At 40.0% G+C, this 14,815-nt stretch overlaps 1 protein-coding gene across 3 annotated transcripts in view; it reads left to right on the top strand.

Annotated features, from left to right (window-relative positions):
- The window catches only part of LOC134802391 (translational regulator orb2), a 90,434-nt gene extending 78,508 nt beyond the window's left edge, over nucleotides 1–11,926 (top strand). For all 3 annotated transcript variants that reach the window (XM_063775030.1, XM_063775033.1, XM_063775032.1), the window contains 6 exons: nucleotides 1,325–1,437; nucleotides 1,532–1,742; nucleotides 3,887–3,972; nucleotides 4,162–4,263; nucleotides 5,033–5,137; nucleotides 5,898–11,926. In XM_063775030.1, coding sequence (XP_063631100.1) covers nucleotides 1,325–1,437; nucleotides 1,532–1,742; nucleotides 3,887–3,972; nucleotides 4,162–4,263; nucleotides 5,033–5,137; nucleotides 5,898–6,014 — 734 coding nt within the window. In that variant the 3' untranslated portion in view covers nucleotides 6,015–11,926. The remainder of the gene's footprint in view (nucleotides 1–1,324; nucleotides 1,438–1,531; nucleotides 1,743–3,886; nucleotides 3,973–4,161; nucleotides 4,264–5,032; nucleotides 5,138–5,897) is intronic.
- The last annotated feature ends 2,889 nt before the right edge of the window (nucleotides 11,927–14,815 follow it).

Here is a 14,815-nt window from a genome sequence, read left to right as displayed (position 1 = left end):
AAGACACAGTAACTGGCCGGTTTCGGTTTTTGGCCACCAAATGAATTCTATTCACCTATAAACAAGTATAAGGTTTCAATAACTGGCCAGCCTTCAATAACTTAAATGAATTCTTATACTAAAATGAATTCTGTTTATAGGTGAATAGAATAGATTTTTAGATTAGGGCGGCCAGTTACTAAAACCGGCCAGTTACTGGCGACGAATTACTCTACCTACACGATTTTACTAAATATTATTAATAGTACCTATATTATGTTTTGGACTAAAAATCTACCATGTTAAAAAGTGTTTATAAAGTAACTTTTTTTTCTGCAATTGAAGATGCAGGCAAGTGCTTGGTCTGCATTATTAAACAAGTATTTGCGCGTTTCGCGGCCAATTGCTACTTGCTATGTTTTGATTTGTTTGCACCAGCGTTGCTCGGCAACCGCACTGCACAACCGCGGCCGAATCTTGGGGTACCTACTAATGGTGTAGTAATAGGATAGAACGGCCGTTGATTGGTTCCCAAAATAACAATCATTGACACCCGGTCTATTGAGTTTGTAATCTATCGATAACACTAAATGCGTCAATTATAGAACGCCTCGACGATTAATTCATACCTACATTTAGTTAATTGTCCGATATTATTATTAAGTCAAATTATCAACATTCGGTCCGGTCGGTTCGGTTCAGTTCGGTCAGGATAATCAACGTAGGTATTCATCAAATACACTACAGAATTTATTGCTACTACCCACTTAAATACATAAAAATTTAGAAATAGCTTGAAAATAATTGACTCAGTAGGAGGGTCTATGTTCAATACAGCATAAGACACAGTAGAGTAGCCCCTAAGACACTGATAATAAGGTCATGTAACTATATTTTTGGAACGTATGCCTTGTAAAGATGTTTGTGTACTCGCCCGTACAGTAAGCTGCAGAGATAACTGAGCCCCCTGCAAACAAGTTTCTGTGCAGGGAGGGTGGTCAGTTATCTGTATAGTACCTTCACTACTTACTTAGTGAAGAACATCTTAGTCCACATCTAGCTTACAGATTGTTTCGTCACCATCATAACTAGGGGCTCTGTGAGCTGTGGACCTCGTGCACTCCACCATTTTGAAAAAAATCGAAATCTGTATCAACAAAAAAATATTTATATTTGATCCTGCTCACAAAATATCACGAGAATCGGTTGAGATGAGAAATGCCACCTGTAGACGAGAACATCCGGACATACGAAAGCATTTTTGTCCGAGATGAAACGGAGACCACTGATCCCTAGTTAACATTATACAGCATGATGTACCTAACTTACCATCTTCGTGTTCCAGATGAGATCACCTCCTCTTTCCGGCGGTTCGGCCCGCTGGTGGTGGACTGGCCGCACAAGGCCGAGAGCAAGAGCTACTTCCCACCAAAGGGCTACGCGTTTCTACTGTTCCAGGTTAGTTTAGTGGTGGTAAACCATGTAGTCCTTATGAGGGCGTCTGCTAGCTGACGCGGGTGCACGGTTCAATGATTCTATTTACCGTTTCCAGGACGAGAGCTCGGTCGCAGCACTGATGGAGGCTTGCATCACAGACGACGACAAGCTGTACCTCTGCGTGTCGTCGCCCACCATCCGCGACAAGCCAGTCCAGATCCGCCCGTGGCGGCTCGCCGACGCAGACTTCGTTCTGGACGCCTCCATGCCGCTGGATCCTAGGAAGACCGTCTTTGTTGGTGGGGTTCCTCGCCCGCTTAAAGCCGGTAAGTCTGTGTCTTCGATGATCTTGTAACCTTGGATCAAGATAAGATGTATCTATGCGTGTCATCGCCCACAAGTCAGTTCAGATCCGCCCGTGGCGGCTCGCTGACGAAGACTTCGTTCTGGACGCCTCCATGCCACTGGATCCTAGGAAGACCGTCTTTGTTGGGGGCGTTCCTCGCCCGCTTAAAGCTGGTAAGTCTGTGTCTTCGATGATATTGTAGCCTTGGATCACGACAAGCTGTACCTCTGGACCTCTGCGTGTCATCGCTCACAAGCCAGTTCAGATCCGCCCGTGGCGGCTCGCCGACGCAGACTTCGTTCTGGGCGCCTCCATGCCACTGGATCCTAGGAAGACCGTCTTTGTTGGCGGCATTCCTCGCCCGCTTAAAGCCGGTAAGACTGCTGTCTGTCCTCGAAAGACCTTACAGCCTGCGCCCACCATCTGCGTGACCTGCGGCGAGCCGGTCCGGATCCGCCTGGAGCGACTCACCGACGGAGACTTCTTGCTGGGTACCTTACCTGTACCTTATTCACGATTTATTTACTTTTAATTTTCTGCACCATCTGTCCTCATTTATTTCTCTGGAATTGTTTTTCCAAGTCCTTACTACTTCGCTAGACTTATATCGACCGGGATATGGACCGTGATTACCTTTGGTATTATTTTCCCCTTACGCCGCGTGGTCCGATCGCCTTGTTCGATCAATCGGACTACGAATATTTTTTTTTCCTGTTGGCTCGATCGATCGGGCAGTAAGGACTTCTTAAAGTCTTGTAGTCCTACTATCGGACTAACAGGATTTTAAAAGTTCATCTAGCCCGATTTATCGAACCACAAGGCTGTTTTATTTTCCTGTTGGATCGGTTGATCGGACATATTTTTATCGAAACTGTTAGAGAAGTCTAGTGAATGATTCCTTCATAGAGGTTATCTCATCTTAGCTCATTAAGTACTAACTAGAAACTGGCACGAGATAAACTTTCTTATATTGTCTCCGATATGTTGGGTTCAAAAATGTCAATGTCTAATGTCTAATTTATTAATCTAATCTGGAAAGGCCTATTTCTTCATTAATTAGGAAGATTGACCGTTTTTAATATTTCATTTCGCCAAAGAGATGGCATTATATTTTATGTTATGTTATGTTTTTTCTTAGGAGTTTTAAAACATTGTTTTAGTTCACTCTTTTTTTATTGTAATGGGTTCGTGTTCGTATTATTATATTATTTTTATCCATTTAAGTTGTTTTATTTCGTTTCGAATTAAATTTAAAGTTTCGGCAACGAACGGTCTCCTAGCTCAGTCGGTATTGACGCTGCTTATAGTGCCAATCGTCTAAGCTGCGTTTTTCAAACTGCAAGACTAATTTTGTACACCATGCAATGTGCGTGGTGTACAAAATTAGTCTTGCAGTTTGAAAAATGCGACTTAAACAATTGCCACTGTCATAAGGCTACCACGAACATCGAAAATTGGCGGCCGTCGCTTCACCTCCCTATCGCTCGAATAAGAGACAGACATACAAAGACAGTAATTTTCGATCGATCGTCATTTGTGTGGTACCAATAATGTTACTATGACATAGTCCTACTGTGGTCTAGGGTTCCAAAATGGTTGACTGTACTGTAAAACGTTGTAAGCTACAGGTTCGTAACGTAATTCGAAACTCGTGTGGATTAAAATTAAATCGCCACAATACGAATTGTCTATCGTACTCGTATCGTAAATAACACAAAATAACCATAAAGGTGTCGGTCGAACCACCAGGAAAAATGAAATTTGTGTAATCGAAATAAGAGGATTTTACAAAGTCTCGTGGTTCGATAAATCGGGCTAGATGAACTTTTAAAATCCTGTTAGTCCGATAGTAGGACTACAAGACTTTGAGAAGTCCTTACTGCCCGATCGATCGAGCCAACGGGAAAAAAAAATATTCGTAGTCCGATTGATCGAACAAGGCGATCGGACCACGCGGCGTAAGGGTTATTTTCGAGCTCCCGATATTGCGACGCAGTTACATATGCATCTTGTTCACGGTTCCTTACTACTTGTCTAATTTAAGTGCGATTGTGGGTAGTCTAGGCCAAATGTTACCTTTATTCATAGATGAATGACCATTTAAACGCTGACTTGTTATTACAGCCGAACTGGCGATGATTATGGACCGGCTGTACGGCGGCGTCTGCTACGCCGGCATCGACACCGACCCCGAACTCAAATACCCCAAGGTACGTCTACATTAGATAATGTAGAAAATTTGAAACACATGATTTAAGTTTTGCGCAAACAGATTATTTTCCCTGGTTTTTAGTAACCAGCTGTTTCAAAAGCTGTTAAAATTTAGTATCCTATTATGCAACCTATTCCATCACGGAACGCCACAATTAGGTACATGTATATAATTTGTGTTGTTGTAGGGTGCGGGCCGCGTGGCGTTCTCCAACCAGCAGTCGTACATCGCGGCCATCTCCGCTCGCTTCGTGCAGCTGCAACACGGCGACATCGACAAGCGGGTCGAGGTATGTATACCCACTCTACGGGTACAGTTGCTGTTGATTGATTAGTTTATGTACATTAGCAGGTGTATTATGGATGGCTTTATCCATAAATTAACTGTCACTTTTTAACACCGCGGGATAGAAAGGGACGGATACCGTTTTATCACGCTGTCACGTAGACAATAAAGACCATCATATCCGTGCAGCAGGCGTATTATGGATGGCTTTATCCACGTGATATAAAATAACTGTCACTTTTTAACACCGCGGGATAGAAAGTGACGGATACCGTTTTATCACGCTGTCATGTAGACAAGAACGACCATCATGTCCGTGCTGAGGTTAGGTTACGTTGAGGATAGTTTATGTACCAGACTGGATTAGTTGTGAAGCGGACCCCAGGCCCCCACGAGCCGTGGCAAAATGCCGGGATAACGCGAGGAAGAAGACAGGATGATTAGTTTATGTAGATTTCCTGTCACGTCTGACTTTGAGACTAGTATGAAGAGTATCGTCTTGGGTCGTCCCATTCGTTTTTCGTCATGTTCTTAAATTAGTCCTATTCTGCTTTCGTCACGCATTCTACATTGAAAGCCACCGACGATTGTGACGAATGTAGAATGGGTGACGAAAGCAGAATAGGACTAATTTAAGAACTTGACGAAAAACGAATGGGACGACCCAAGACGATACCGTATGAAGGTGACAGTCCTCAGTTCCTACATGTATGGGTTAAGTTTCAGTAGTTGTTCGTTATGAACTAGTCATTAATTGGCCGTTTTCTCTGCAGGTGAAGCCGTACGTGCTGGACGACCAGATGTGCGACGAGTGCGCCGGCGCGCGCTGCGGCTCCAAGTTCGCGCCCTTCTTCTGCGCCAACGTCACCTGCCTCCAGGTAACTACGCACTACACACAGGGACACACAGACAGATAGTTAAAGTTACCTACAGACACAGCGCCTAGAAGATATAGGTAGGAGTCCCGGGGCTCGGCTGCGCCAACGTCACCTGCCTCCAGGTAACTACATACAAGGTGTTGTGCACTTAGGGTCGGCTGCACCAAACCGCCTGTTAGCTTTAAAACGTTCACTAAATGTTTTTGAGTGGGAGATTTCATAATCTACTTCTTTTGTTACTTATGCTTTTTTTTGACATTTAGATTTTATTCTAGAAATTCTAGACTAGTATTTTTTTATACAATCTTTTTAATGTTTGACGATTCTTTTGTGAAATTCTTAGTGTTAAATTTGATATGTATAATAATCCAATTTTATTATGGAATAATATTAACATCAATAAATTGCTCTGATAATTAGATTAAGATTAATTACGATTCATAAGAGCTTGTTGCTAGGCCTACATGAATAAAGTATAATTTTGATTGATTTGATTGATTGATTGATTGACTGCTGAGTGATGTAAGTATGGTGATGTTGATCAGTCCATCAAGTGTGTTTGGCGCAACTCGCCCTTAAACACAGCACCACAGACAAAGACAAAGAGACAGTAAAAGAGATCCAAAAACACAGAGACAGTCCGAGGCTCACCTGCGCCAACGTCACCTGTATCCGTTCACAGCACTTACACCTCTTCTACTATTAATAACTTCATACTACTAGAATGGATTGTACCTCAACGGTATTTTCTATATTCCAGTACTACTGCGAGCACTGCTGGGCGACCATCCACTCGCGGCCGGGGCGCGAGTTCCACAAGCCGCTCGTGAAGGAGGGCGCCGACCGCCCGCGCGCCGTGCCCTTCCGCTGGTGTTAGTGCTGTCCCGCTCCCTCGCACCACCACCCTCCCCCCTCCCCTCCCGCACCCGACCCCTCACCGAGAAAACTAGTGACGAGAGGTAACCACTAGTGGTGAACTAACCACTAGTCATGAATTTGCGATTACTATTTATGTAACCATTAGTGTTGTTCACAGAATTGTGACGATTCTGAATTTTGTCATGATTTTGAACGGTTAAACAATAGATCGCGTAAGCAGGGTAACCACTAGTGCCACTTTACTAAAAGCGTTACTAAGATTGTCATAATATAAGGTGGTTGAATGACTATTAGGTACTTTGTGTGAATGTAATAGCAAATCGCATAACCACCATCGTTAATCACTGTCACGAATTGTGTTTCTACTGCAATAAGAAACTAGCAGACCAGTCAATATCACTAATATAGGTTGCCCTACCGCCACAAACATTGAAACAATTGATTCTTTACATTGACTATATTGGTGACGCTGACATTGGTGGTTACGCTGACACTACTGGTTACGCTGACACTGGTGGTTACACTCTGGTGGCGCTACGTGCTCTCCACACTCCCGCTTTACACTCGAAGTGACCAAAAATATGGCTGTTTACATCTCGAATAGGCCAATGGCCGACTAAGACGTATTTCAACTAAGCCTAACCCAAACTACACGGAAGAATGGAAAACGCTTCGTCCGAATGATTTCTGCATAAACTTATCTTTTTGTCGAAATTATTTTAATTAGTAAAATTTAAAGGACATTATTCGGAGAAGACGTTATTGAAATACATCGTATTAGATGGCACTGGATACGACATGTAACTAAAATAAAAAGCAACTTTATCCAACGTTTAATATTAAGCAGATAGGATTGAAGTAAGAAAATACTTGCCGAGTTTTCTCTAGCGGCCGCCATTTGCATTCAGTGTGGCCGTTGAGAAAATTAACGAACGATTTTCGATTTAAGCAAAGATGTGTATCCATAAAGTTAGATAGTTGTCCGTTCGTCGTTTGTGGGTAAGCTCTACTTGGCGCGATCACTCGCGCCTTATCCTAAGATTAATGTAAGACATAAGTGGAATGTCTGATTTCTCAAGATAATTGTACCTGTGTAGCTAGAAACAATTTCATAAGAGTTTCCTCGTTTAGATTTTCGACTTGGATATTGTTGCTATTTTTTCACTTCGGCGTCCCGTTCTTACGGTTAGACAATTTTACTAAACTAAATCAGTTTAGTGTCGACGAAGATAGAGGGCGTTGACTTGACAACGCCACAGACTATAGCAGCCAGTGTTGCCAACATTTGACATTTCGGGCAATTATGATTGAAGAATGTCTCTTTCTCTTTAAAGTTAGTAGGAAAGGGATAGAGAATCGGTCTCTACCGGCTGCTAAGAGTTTGTGTGTTGTCCTCGGGGTTTTGTTAGTCTGCTCGTTTCACTGGGAGGCGGTAGGGACTGGTTTTTAGTACAAACGAAAATAAAATACGTTACCAATTTTGGCTGTAGTCTTGCTCGACGCGAGTATATCTCTTTTCTTATATTTTAGCGTTAAAAAGTATGATAATAAAAATATTTTTTGGATTCGCCGGGATAGTGCAATAGACCGTAGTTTAGTATACTATAAAAATATATTAACCAATTATTAAACTAGTGTAAATATGCGGTGGTTCACGTTTTTACCCTTTGCTTGTCACTCGCGTTTGTTTGAGGTTATATTGGAGTTGAATTTGATGAGTTTTGGTATCGGAGGGCTCAGTGTGTACTTAACGAGGCGACGGATACTGACGGTCGGCTGACATCGTATCCCGACGACCACGGACGCATATAGACTGTAGAAAAAAGACTTGCGCGAATTTTTTGAACATTTTTTTAGTTTGGAAGCGGTTTTTTCGTGTCGTGTTTTTTCTAAATTTTAAAAGGTGAGGCTATGAAGTGCCTTGGTGTGTGTGCCCGCCGGTGTGTTTAACTCCCGTACGGGCGTTCGTTGGATTCGTCTGGTCTTGAGCGTTTGATGCACTTTAAATTATTTTTTGACACGCGTCTGGGTTTCTCTAAAACTACCATTTATGGCAGCTGGTAACACTGACGCGCGTAGTAGATTTATTCTACAGTTTTTGACAGCTGTCAACTGTCAAGCGCGACGGCAGCGCCCGGGATCACCGCCATCCCATTATTTTAAAATATATAGTTAATAATCAATTCTCTAAAAGTTAAGTAGGTACAATTCGTATTGTTAGTAGATGCATTTTAGTAAAATTATTTGCCATAATACAGACGCATTGTGGGACTTTTTATATTCATATTATATTATCGCGAGCCGCTCTGTGGCCCCTGTAAAATTTAGGACAAAATATTTGAAATATGAAATAATATATATTTTCTTAGTCTTTAGAAAACTTAGCTATATATTGATATATATTTCGCAATATAAAAAGTCGTATGAAGCGCATGCACACTACGTGTGTTACTCGTAGTAGGAAATAAAATAATTGCAATACCGAATGGTGAGTTGCAGAGTTCCTCACGGGACGGATTCCCATACATTTTTCACTCCGCACCTAAGTTACTTCATTCTGAATCCTTCACCAGACAAATTTCGACTGCATTTTCAAACGTCTCTATTTACTTTTGATTTTTATTTGTAGGAAATTCGATTTTTTTATCCGTTTATTTATATAATTTCACTCGTGATGTGTGCATTTCCCGTTATTGGTGGTTCTTTTGTATGAAATTGCTCAATGTTTTTTGTAATTGTTTGGAAGTGCCCTCCCCTCCTAGCGGTGGGACGCGTGACTGTGACTTGATACTGGATGCTTGATACGTGTCGTGTGGTAGCACTGTCCCATTTTTGTATTTTTATATTTTTATAAAAAACGAAATTGTGAATTCGGACGTGGTCTTTTAATTTACGCGCAACGTTAGACTTCAACACGCTGGACGGGAACCATTTTTGTATAACTTGATGCGTTCCGACTCCGCGCCGACGCAAAGCCGACCTTAGTCGGCGGCGTCTTTAATTATAAAAATATATAATTGGTGTTAGAATATTAATACAACCGAGGTGAGTTTGGGATATGTGGTCTGTTGCGAGCGGCTGTGTCTGCTAGCGCGGTCGGTCTTCTACACGGAGGATTTGTATCGTTTCTGGTTCTAGGGAGGTTTACATTTCTCCTATTTTTTGCCTCGTTTCTTCTTTATAGTTTAATCGTCGAACTAAAGGAAATAGTGTGAAGTTAGCGTTTCTCATTCGATCAATCGCATGCCACTGTAGCAATCGTTTCGATGCTCACTTCATACTCATTCATTTAGTAGTCGAGTTTCCTTTATCTTGTTAAGAATTTTGCGATCGATTGTCGATCCTTCGATTTCGCCTCGCAGTATTTAGTTTAGATCTATTTAATTTCTATGAAAAGGTCTGATTTTGAGGGATTTGTAGCGCTTTTCACGTGCGAAATAGTTTTTTAGTTGATTTGGAGTGCCCTTTAGTTTGTAACTGCGAGGTGACGTTTTTAGTTAGTTAGTTTGTAGGTTGTTTGTTTGCTTGGTTCCTCGTTTATTGCCGCTACGGCTTGTTCTCGTTATTTATACGTTGTCTGTTTTTCTATTAATATAACTAGCTGACGGGTGTTCATTGTCGTTTTATTATTTGGGAGCCGCGGCGACGTACTGCAGATTGCTAACGAAGTTAGTGCTACTGATTTCAGAGAGTGAGTTCAGTGCAACATAATTTAGTGCTTAGTTCAGTAACTTTTATGGAAGTCGATAGTGAAATGAGCACTAGTTTTGTTGAATAACTTCGAACTTCTTAAGTTCGGATGCAGCGGCTTACGTCGTTATAGTCACGGCTCGGTCCAGACTTTAGAATAATCGCAGAAACGCAAATACGATTGTCGACGGTGACCCTAAAGTCGGGACAAGCCTCCGACCGATGTGACATTTGTACTTTTTTAAAATATCGTAGCTATCTTTAAAATGTAAAGAGTTGTTGTTGTTTCGAAGTCGGTGTTTCGTGCCCTCGTCGTTTATCTCTGAGTGAGTTTCTTCGCACTATTTTTCACTGCATGTATATAGTGAATCAGTACGTTGGATTCTTAAGGAAAAAAATAAAAAAGCGCAAAAAAAGAATTTTTTATCGACGCCTCGGGAACGGGGTGGGCGCGCCGCGCACCATAGACCTCGAGGTTTTAGCGAAATTATTAATTAAAATAATAGCGAAAAGTAGCGCAATTCATGAAATACCTACCTAGTTGAAGTATATCGTATACGGTGCGGTAGTACCCACACCGTAAGCTAGACAATATTAAGTTTGTATGGAATTTCTTGCACCGTCGAGTGTTGGTTTCAACCACTTTGAATTTCGGTATAGCAAGCTGGTATGCACAGATAGTGCGATGAAATTTATTTTTTTAACAAATTTTGAAATTGGACGGCCCTCTAATACTTATGTGCTATTTAATGTTGATTGTATTAAATTGAAACGCGGATAGAACGAAGTTCATTAACACGTCTACAAAGATCTGTCATTAGTTCACGACAAAAAACAAAATCACTCCCGCTGTGTTTAATTTAGTATCGTCAACATATTGACTTGAAGACGCAACCGCTCTTATTACCGGTCTGAATCATTTAATTATTTCTATAAAGATCTTCGACAAATATAAATCCTAGGTAAACCTAAATAGAAAATCTTGAAATCGTACAACTATCAAGTTTCGGATCGGATTGGTAATATCCGTGTTGCCGTTTTCAAAACTAAGGTTCAAAAAGGGGCCGGCCCCCCACTGTATTAAATTAATTTGAAATAAGATTTATATATACTGATATTTTTATAGACGGTTGTTACATAGAATCAATTTTGTTGAAAATTGAAGTCTCGTTTCGATTAGATTGATTTGCTATTAATATTGTCCATCTTCGTTTGGTTCAACGGTTGTAGTGAATAGACACACCTAGTGAGAAATATTTAAGGTTATTTTTAAGATTTCCTTCTAGTAATAAGTATTGGTCGTTGTTTGCTAACTTACTGGCATTAGGTGCGTTGCTGTTATGAACATATCTGGCCCCTGTTTTACTATATTGACAATTCACAGTATATTATTGGTCTAACAATTAAGTTAACATTGACGCCACGCCACGGCCAAAGTGACCAAATAGTTCGTCACATCGTACCTACTAAATATATGGAGTAACGAACTATTTGACCACTTTTGTAGCTATAATATATTTGACGCTGACTGCACCGTCGTTACATACCGACCCAGAAATGTACAGTCAACTGTAAAAATATGGGTGTACAAATCATCTCAAAAATATGTCCCATAACTCTTATGTCAGTGAATTAGAACTATGGGACATATTTTTGAATAAGTTGTCTGCACCCATATTTTTACAGTTGACTGTACATGAAATTGACAGTGTCGGGTGATAATTGTTAAGTTTAGTTTGGCCTTTGCGTCCGTCAATGGTTTAATAGGTATTTATTTTCTCTTGTGTTTCTGATGACCCATTTAGTTAAACAATAGATATACAGACATGGTCGTAGTGTATGTCATAAGTAACATCTCCCACATAACGTAAGGTGCTTAATTTTGTGGGAAGACACTGTCGAATGACACATTAATGACCAATTTTATTGGTCAAATGGTCACTTTTGTGGTGCTTTTGAAACAAAATATTACTTCAGGACGTTTTTTGTCAAAACACTTAGGTAATATTGGTACCTATACAGATTTTCGCAGGCCAGTGATAGGATGTTGTAGATGCAACATATTCCTTTTGCCAATGTTTGACGTTGAACCAAACGGAAGTGGACAGATTTTGACTCGTTTACACTGTACAGTTAAATTGTTCAGGTCCACTGTGACGACGATCTTCACGCTTCTGTTCTAGAGTATTGTGAAAACTATTAAAATGAATTTGAAACTTTTTCTCTCGTTTTGTCTTGTAGTTTTGGGTAAATTCTAGCAAATTTATTGAAACTCGGGAAATAAACAAGCAAATCACAATCATCAACAACGAAATCATGTTCTTGGTAGTTTTGATAAAGTGTTTGAATTTACCATATTGCCATTTTTGTTATGGGGTTGTCATTAGGTCACTTGCTGATCTGCTAGACCTTATGTTCACCCTAATGTACGACATTAGGTACCGACCGGCTGAAGTCGGGTCGCGCCGGAGCGCCTTTTCAATGTGCCTATACATTATGTATGGCAGAAGCGATGGAGTCCGACCGGAGCCGTCCGCGTCCGCGAGCAGCCGAACGGCTTGCGGCCGTACAAATGTGAAATGCGCGCCGACTCCGACCGTTCGGTGGGAATCGTACATTACAAGATTTTTTTTTATTTATTTTGCTCGTTTCCAAAATATGCTGCATTCCCGAAGTACCTACCAAATTTTTTGACTCCCATATGTGTACCAGTATAAGGTTTACTCGGGTAATTCCGAATGTCGAAAACTGTCGGATAATTCCGAAAAGAGACTTTTATTATGATGGAATTAAGGGTGATTTTCATCTGAATTTCGGAATTATCCGACATTCGGTAATACCCGAATACACCTTACCCAGGTTCCGGTATTTTGGGAACGTAGCGGTAAATGCAAGGAACCGTAATTTTTTAATTTGTGTGCTTTGACAATTCCTTATTTTTGTAAGTACATTTTTAAGCCACTCCATCTTTACTGACCAAAGACAAGATGCGTCCCAAAGATGCTACCAAAAAGACAGGGTTGCCAGCGCAGCGCCCGCCATTTTCCTATTTTTACTTAATTCCTGGAGAAGGCTTAACACACGTTTTGTATTCCTTTTTTTATATATCACCCGCTTGTTTGGATGTATTTTAGGATTCCTATTTATTTTTTACCTTTTTTGTATAACTTTTTTTAAATTTTATCGATTGTTTTGAATAGTTAGTAGTGTAGTCGTTTGTATTTTAGTTTTTTTTTGTATTTGTATATTAGTGTTAGTTCGTTCAGTATTGTTTTTGAATTTGTATAAGTATACACACACTAGATATATTTAAGCTTTGCCAATATAACATTGAGAGTGCACATTGGCTATAAGACGTTACATTATAAGTATTATTTATGTATAATATGTAATATTGTCAAATGAAATAGATACCGAATCGCGGAATAGATCCAAATTTCTAAATCAGAGCTTTACCAATGATAAAATATTTAATTCACACGAATTTTGTATTATATTTATTTACCTAGGTGTAACTATGTAGTCTTGGATTCACCTGTGTTTTATTATTTTATGGTTAAGAATGATTTATTTTTGTTGTTTGAATAATAGTATTACTTAGAATTATGAAGTAGCTTGTCGGCCGGGTGGGTAGTTGGAATATTTGTTGCGAGTCTGGCTACTGCTTTGGGTCTGCTGTTTAATGTACTCTAGTCTATACAAAAATTACTGGTGTTATTATATGCGTCCCCTTTAGGCAAAGTTTTGCTCCAAGAATGTATAGTCAACAGCATAAGAAAATATCTGTCTACTCTTACTTCGTATGCCCACAGCTAATTGAGATAACTAACCCTTTAAACGGCCTTAAATACAAAATCATTATTCACACGCCAACATCATGGGCGCAAGCGATTCAATATAAACCTTATTTCAAACCATGAAGGTTACATTCACAGCCGTAGGACATAAGTTCTAGGCACTGTAGGCACTTTTCAGGATATCCAGGTTTTCTTGGCATCCAAAGAGTAATAGTATTTTTCACATAGCTTGTGTACGGTGACAGCTGTCATCTCTATACAATTTACAACCTTAAAGCAATCGTATTAAGATGACAGCTGTCACCGTACCCACGCTGTATGAAAAATACTATAGGTGAAATGGGGTCACATACGAAAGCCTTATGCCATTAAAAACAGACCTAAGCCTATTCTAGACTCAACAAATATTCACTTAATTCTAAACTGTATAATGTAGCGTTGTTGCCATGCCGGCAAGTTGTAGTATTGTTTAAAACTGAAAAACTTGAATTTTTATATGAATTTTATTATTATAATATGGTATTTTACTAAATATTAGTCCAATATTAAATCTTTATACGATTGTTTTATTATAAACCCTATTTATTTTATTTTTTGTTGCTATATTATGTAAGACGACAAATGGCCTTTATTATACTGAGGTAAAATCAGTTTGTCAGTAGAAAAAGGCGCGGAATTCAAATTTTCTCTGAAAGGGCAACCCTACCAAATTCCTTTATTCAAATTTGCTGCCTTTTCTACTCACGGAAATGACTTGCCAAAGCCCAAACTATGCTTTGAATATTTATATCGCCTACCCTCTCTATATGCATAGTCTGGCCAATTATAGTATTTTTCAAACTCAGATGTGTAGGGTGACAGGTGTCATCTCCATAAAATTTATAACCTAAAAACGCTAAAACTCGCCAATTGTATATAAATACACCTGACACCTGTCAGCGTACCCATCTAGTTTGATAAAAACTATAAATGACTAAAAAAAGGCTCGTCATTCAAAAATAGTATGGGAGACCGACTTTACGTGCCTACATTTTTGAAATTTTCCGCCTTTTTTACTGACAAAGCTGGCTTGCCAGATTATAATAACCATGGACCACAGTAAAGGCGTATCCAGATTAGTCAATTTTTTGCCAATCTGATCAAATCGACCGATTTGATCAGTCCCGTCTGGATACCACTTAAATTATACTCTGGTAATCGAAGTTTGTCAGTAGAAAAAGGCGCGAAACTCAAATTTTGTATGGAAACCGACCCTTCGGGTGCATACATTTTTCAAATTTGCCGTCTTTTTCTACGGACGGAGGTGGCTTGA

Source organism: Cydia splendana, chromosome 24, assembly GCF_910591565.1.
Source record: "Cydia splendana chromosome 24, ilCydSple1.2, whole genome shotgun sequence".
NCBI classification, from domain to species: domain Eukaryota; kingdom Metazoa; phylum Arthropoda; class Insecta; order Lepidoptera; family Tortricidae; genus Cydia; species Cydia splendana.
This window is presented reverse-complemented; position numbering and strand designations above follow the sequence as displayed.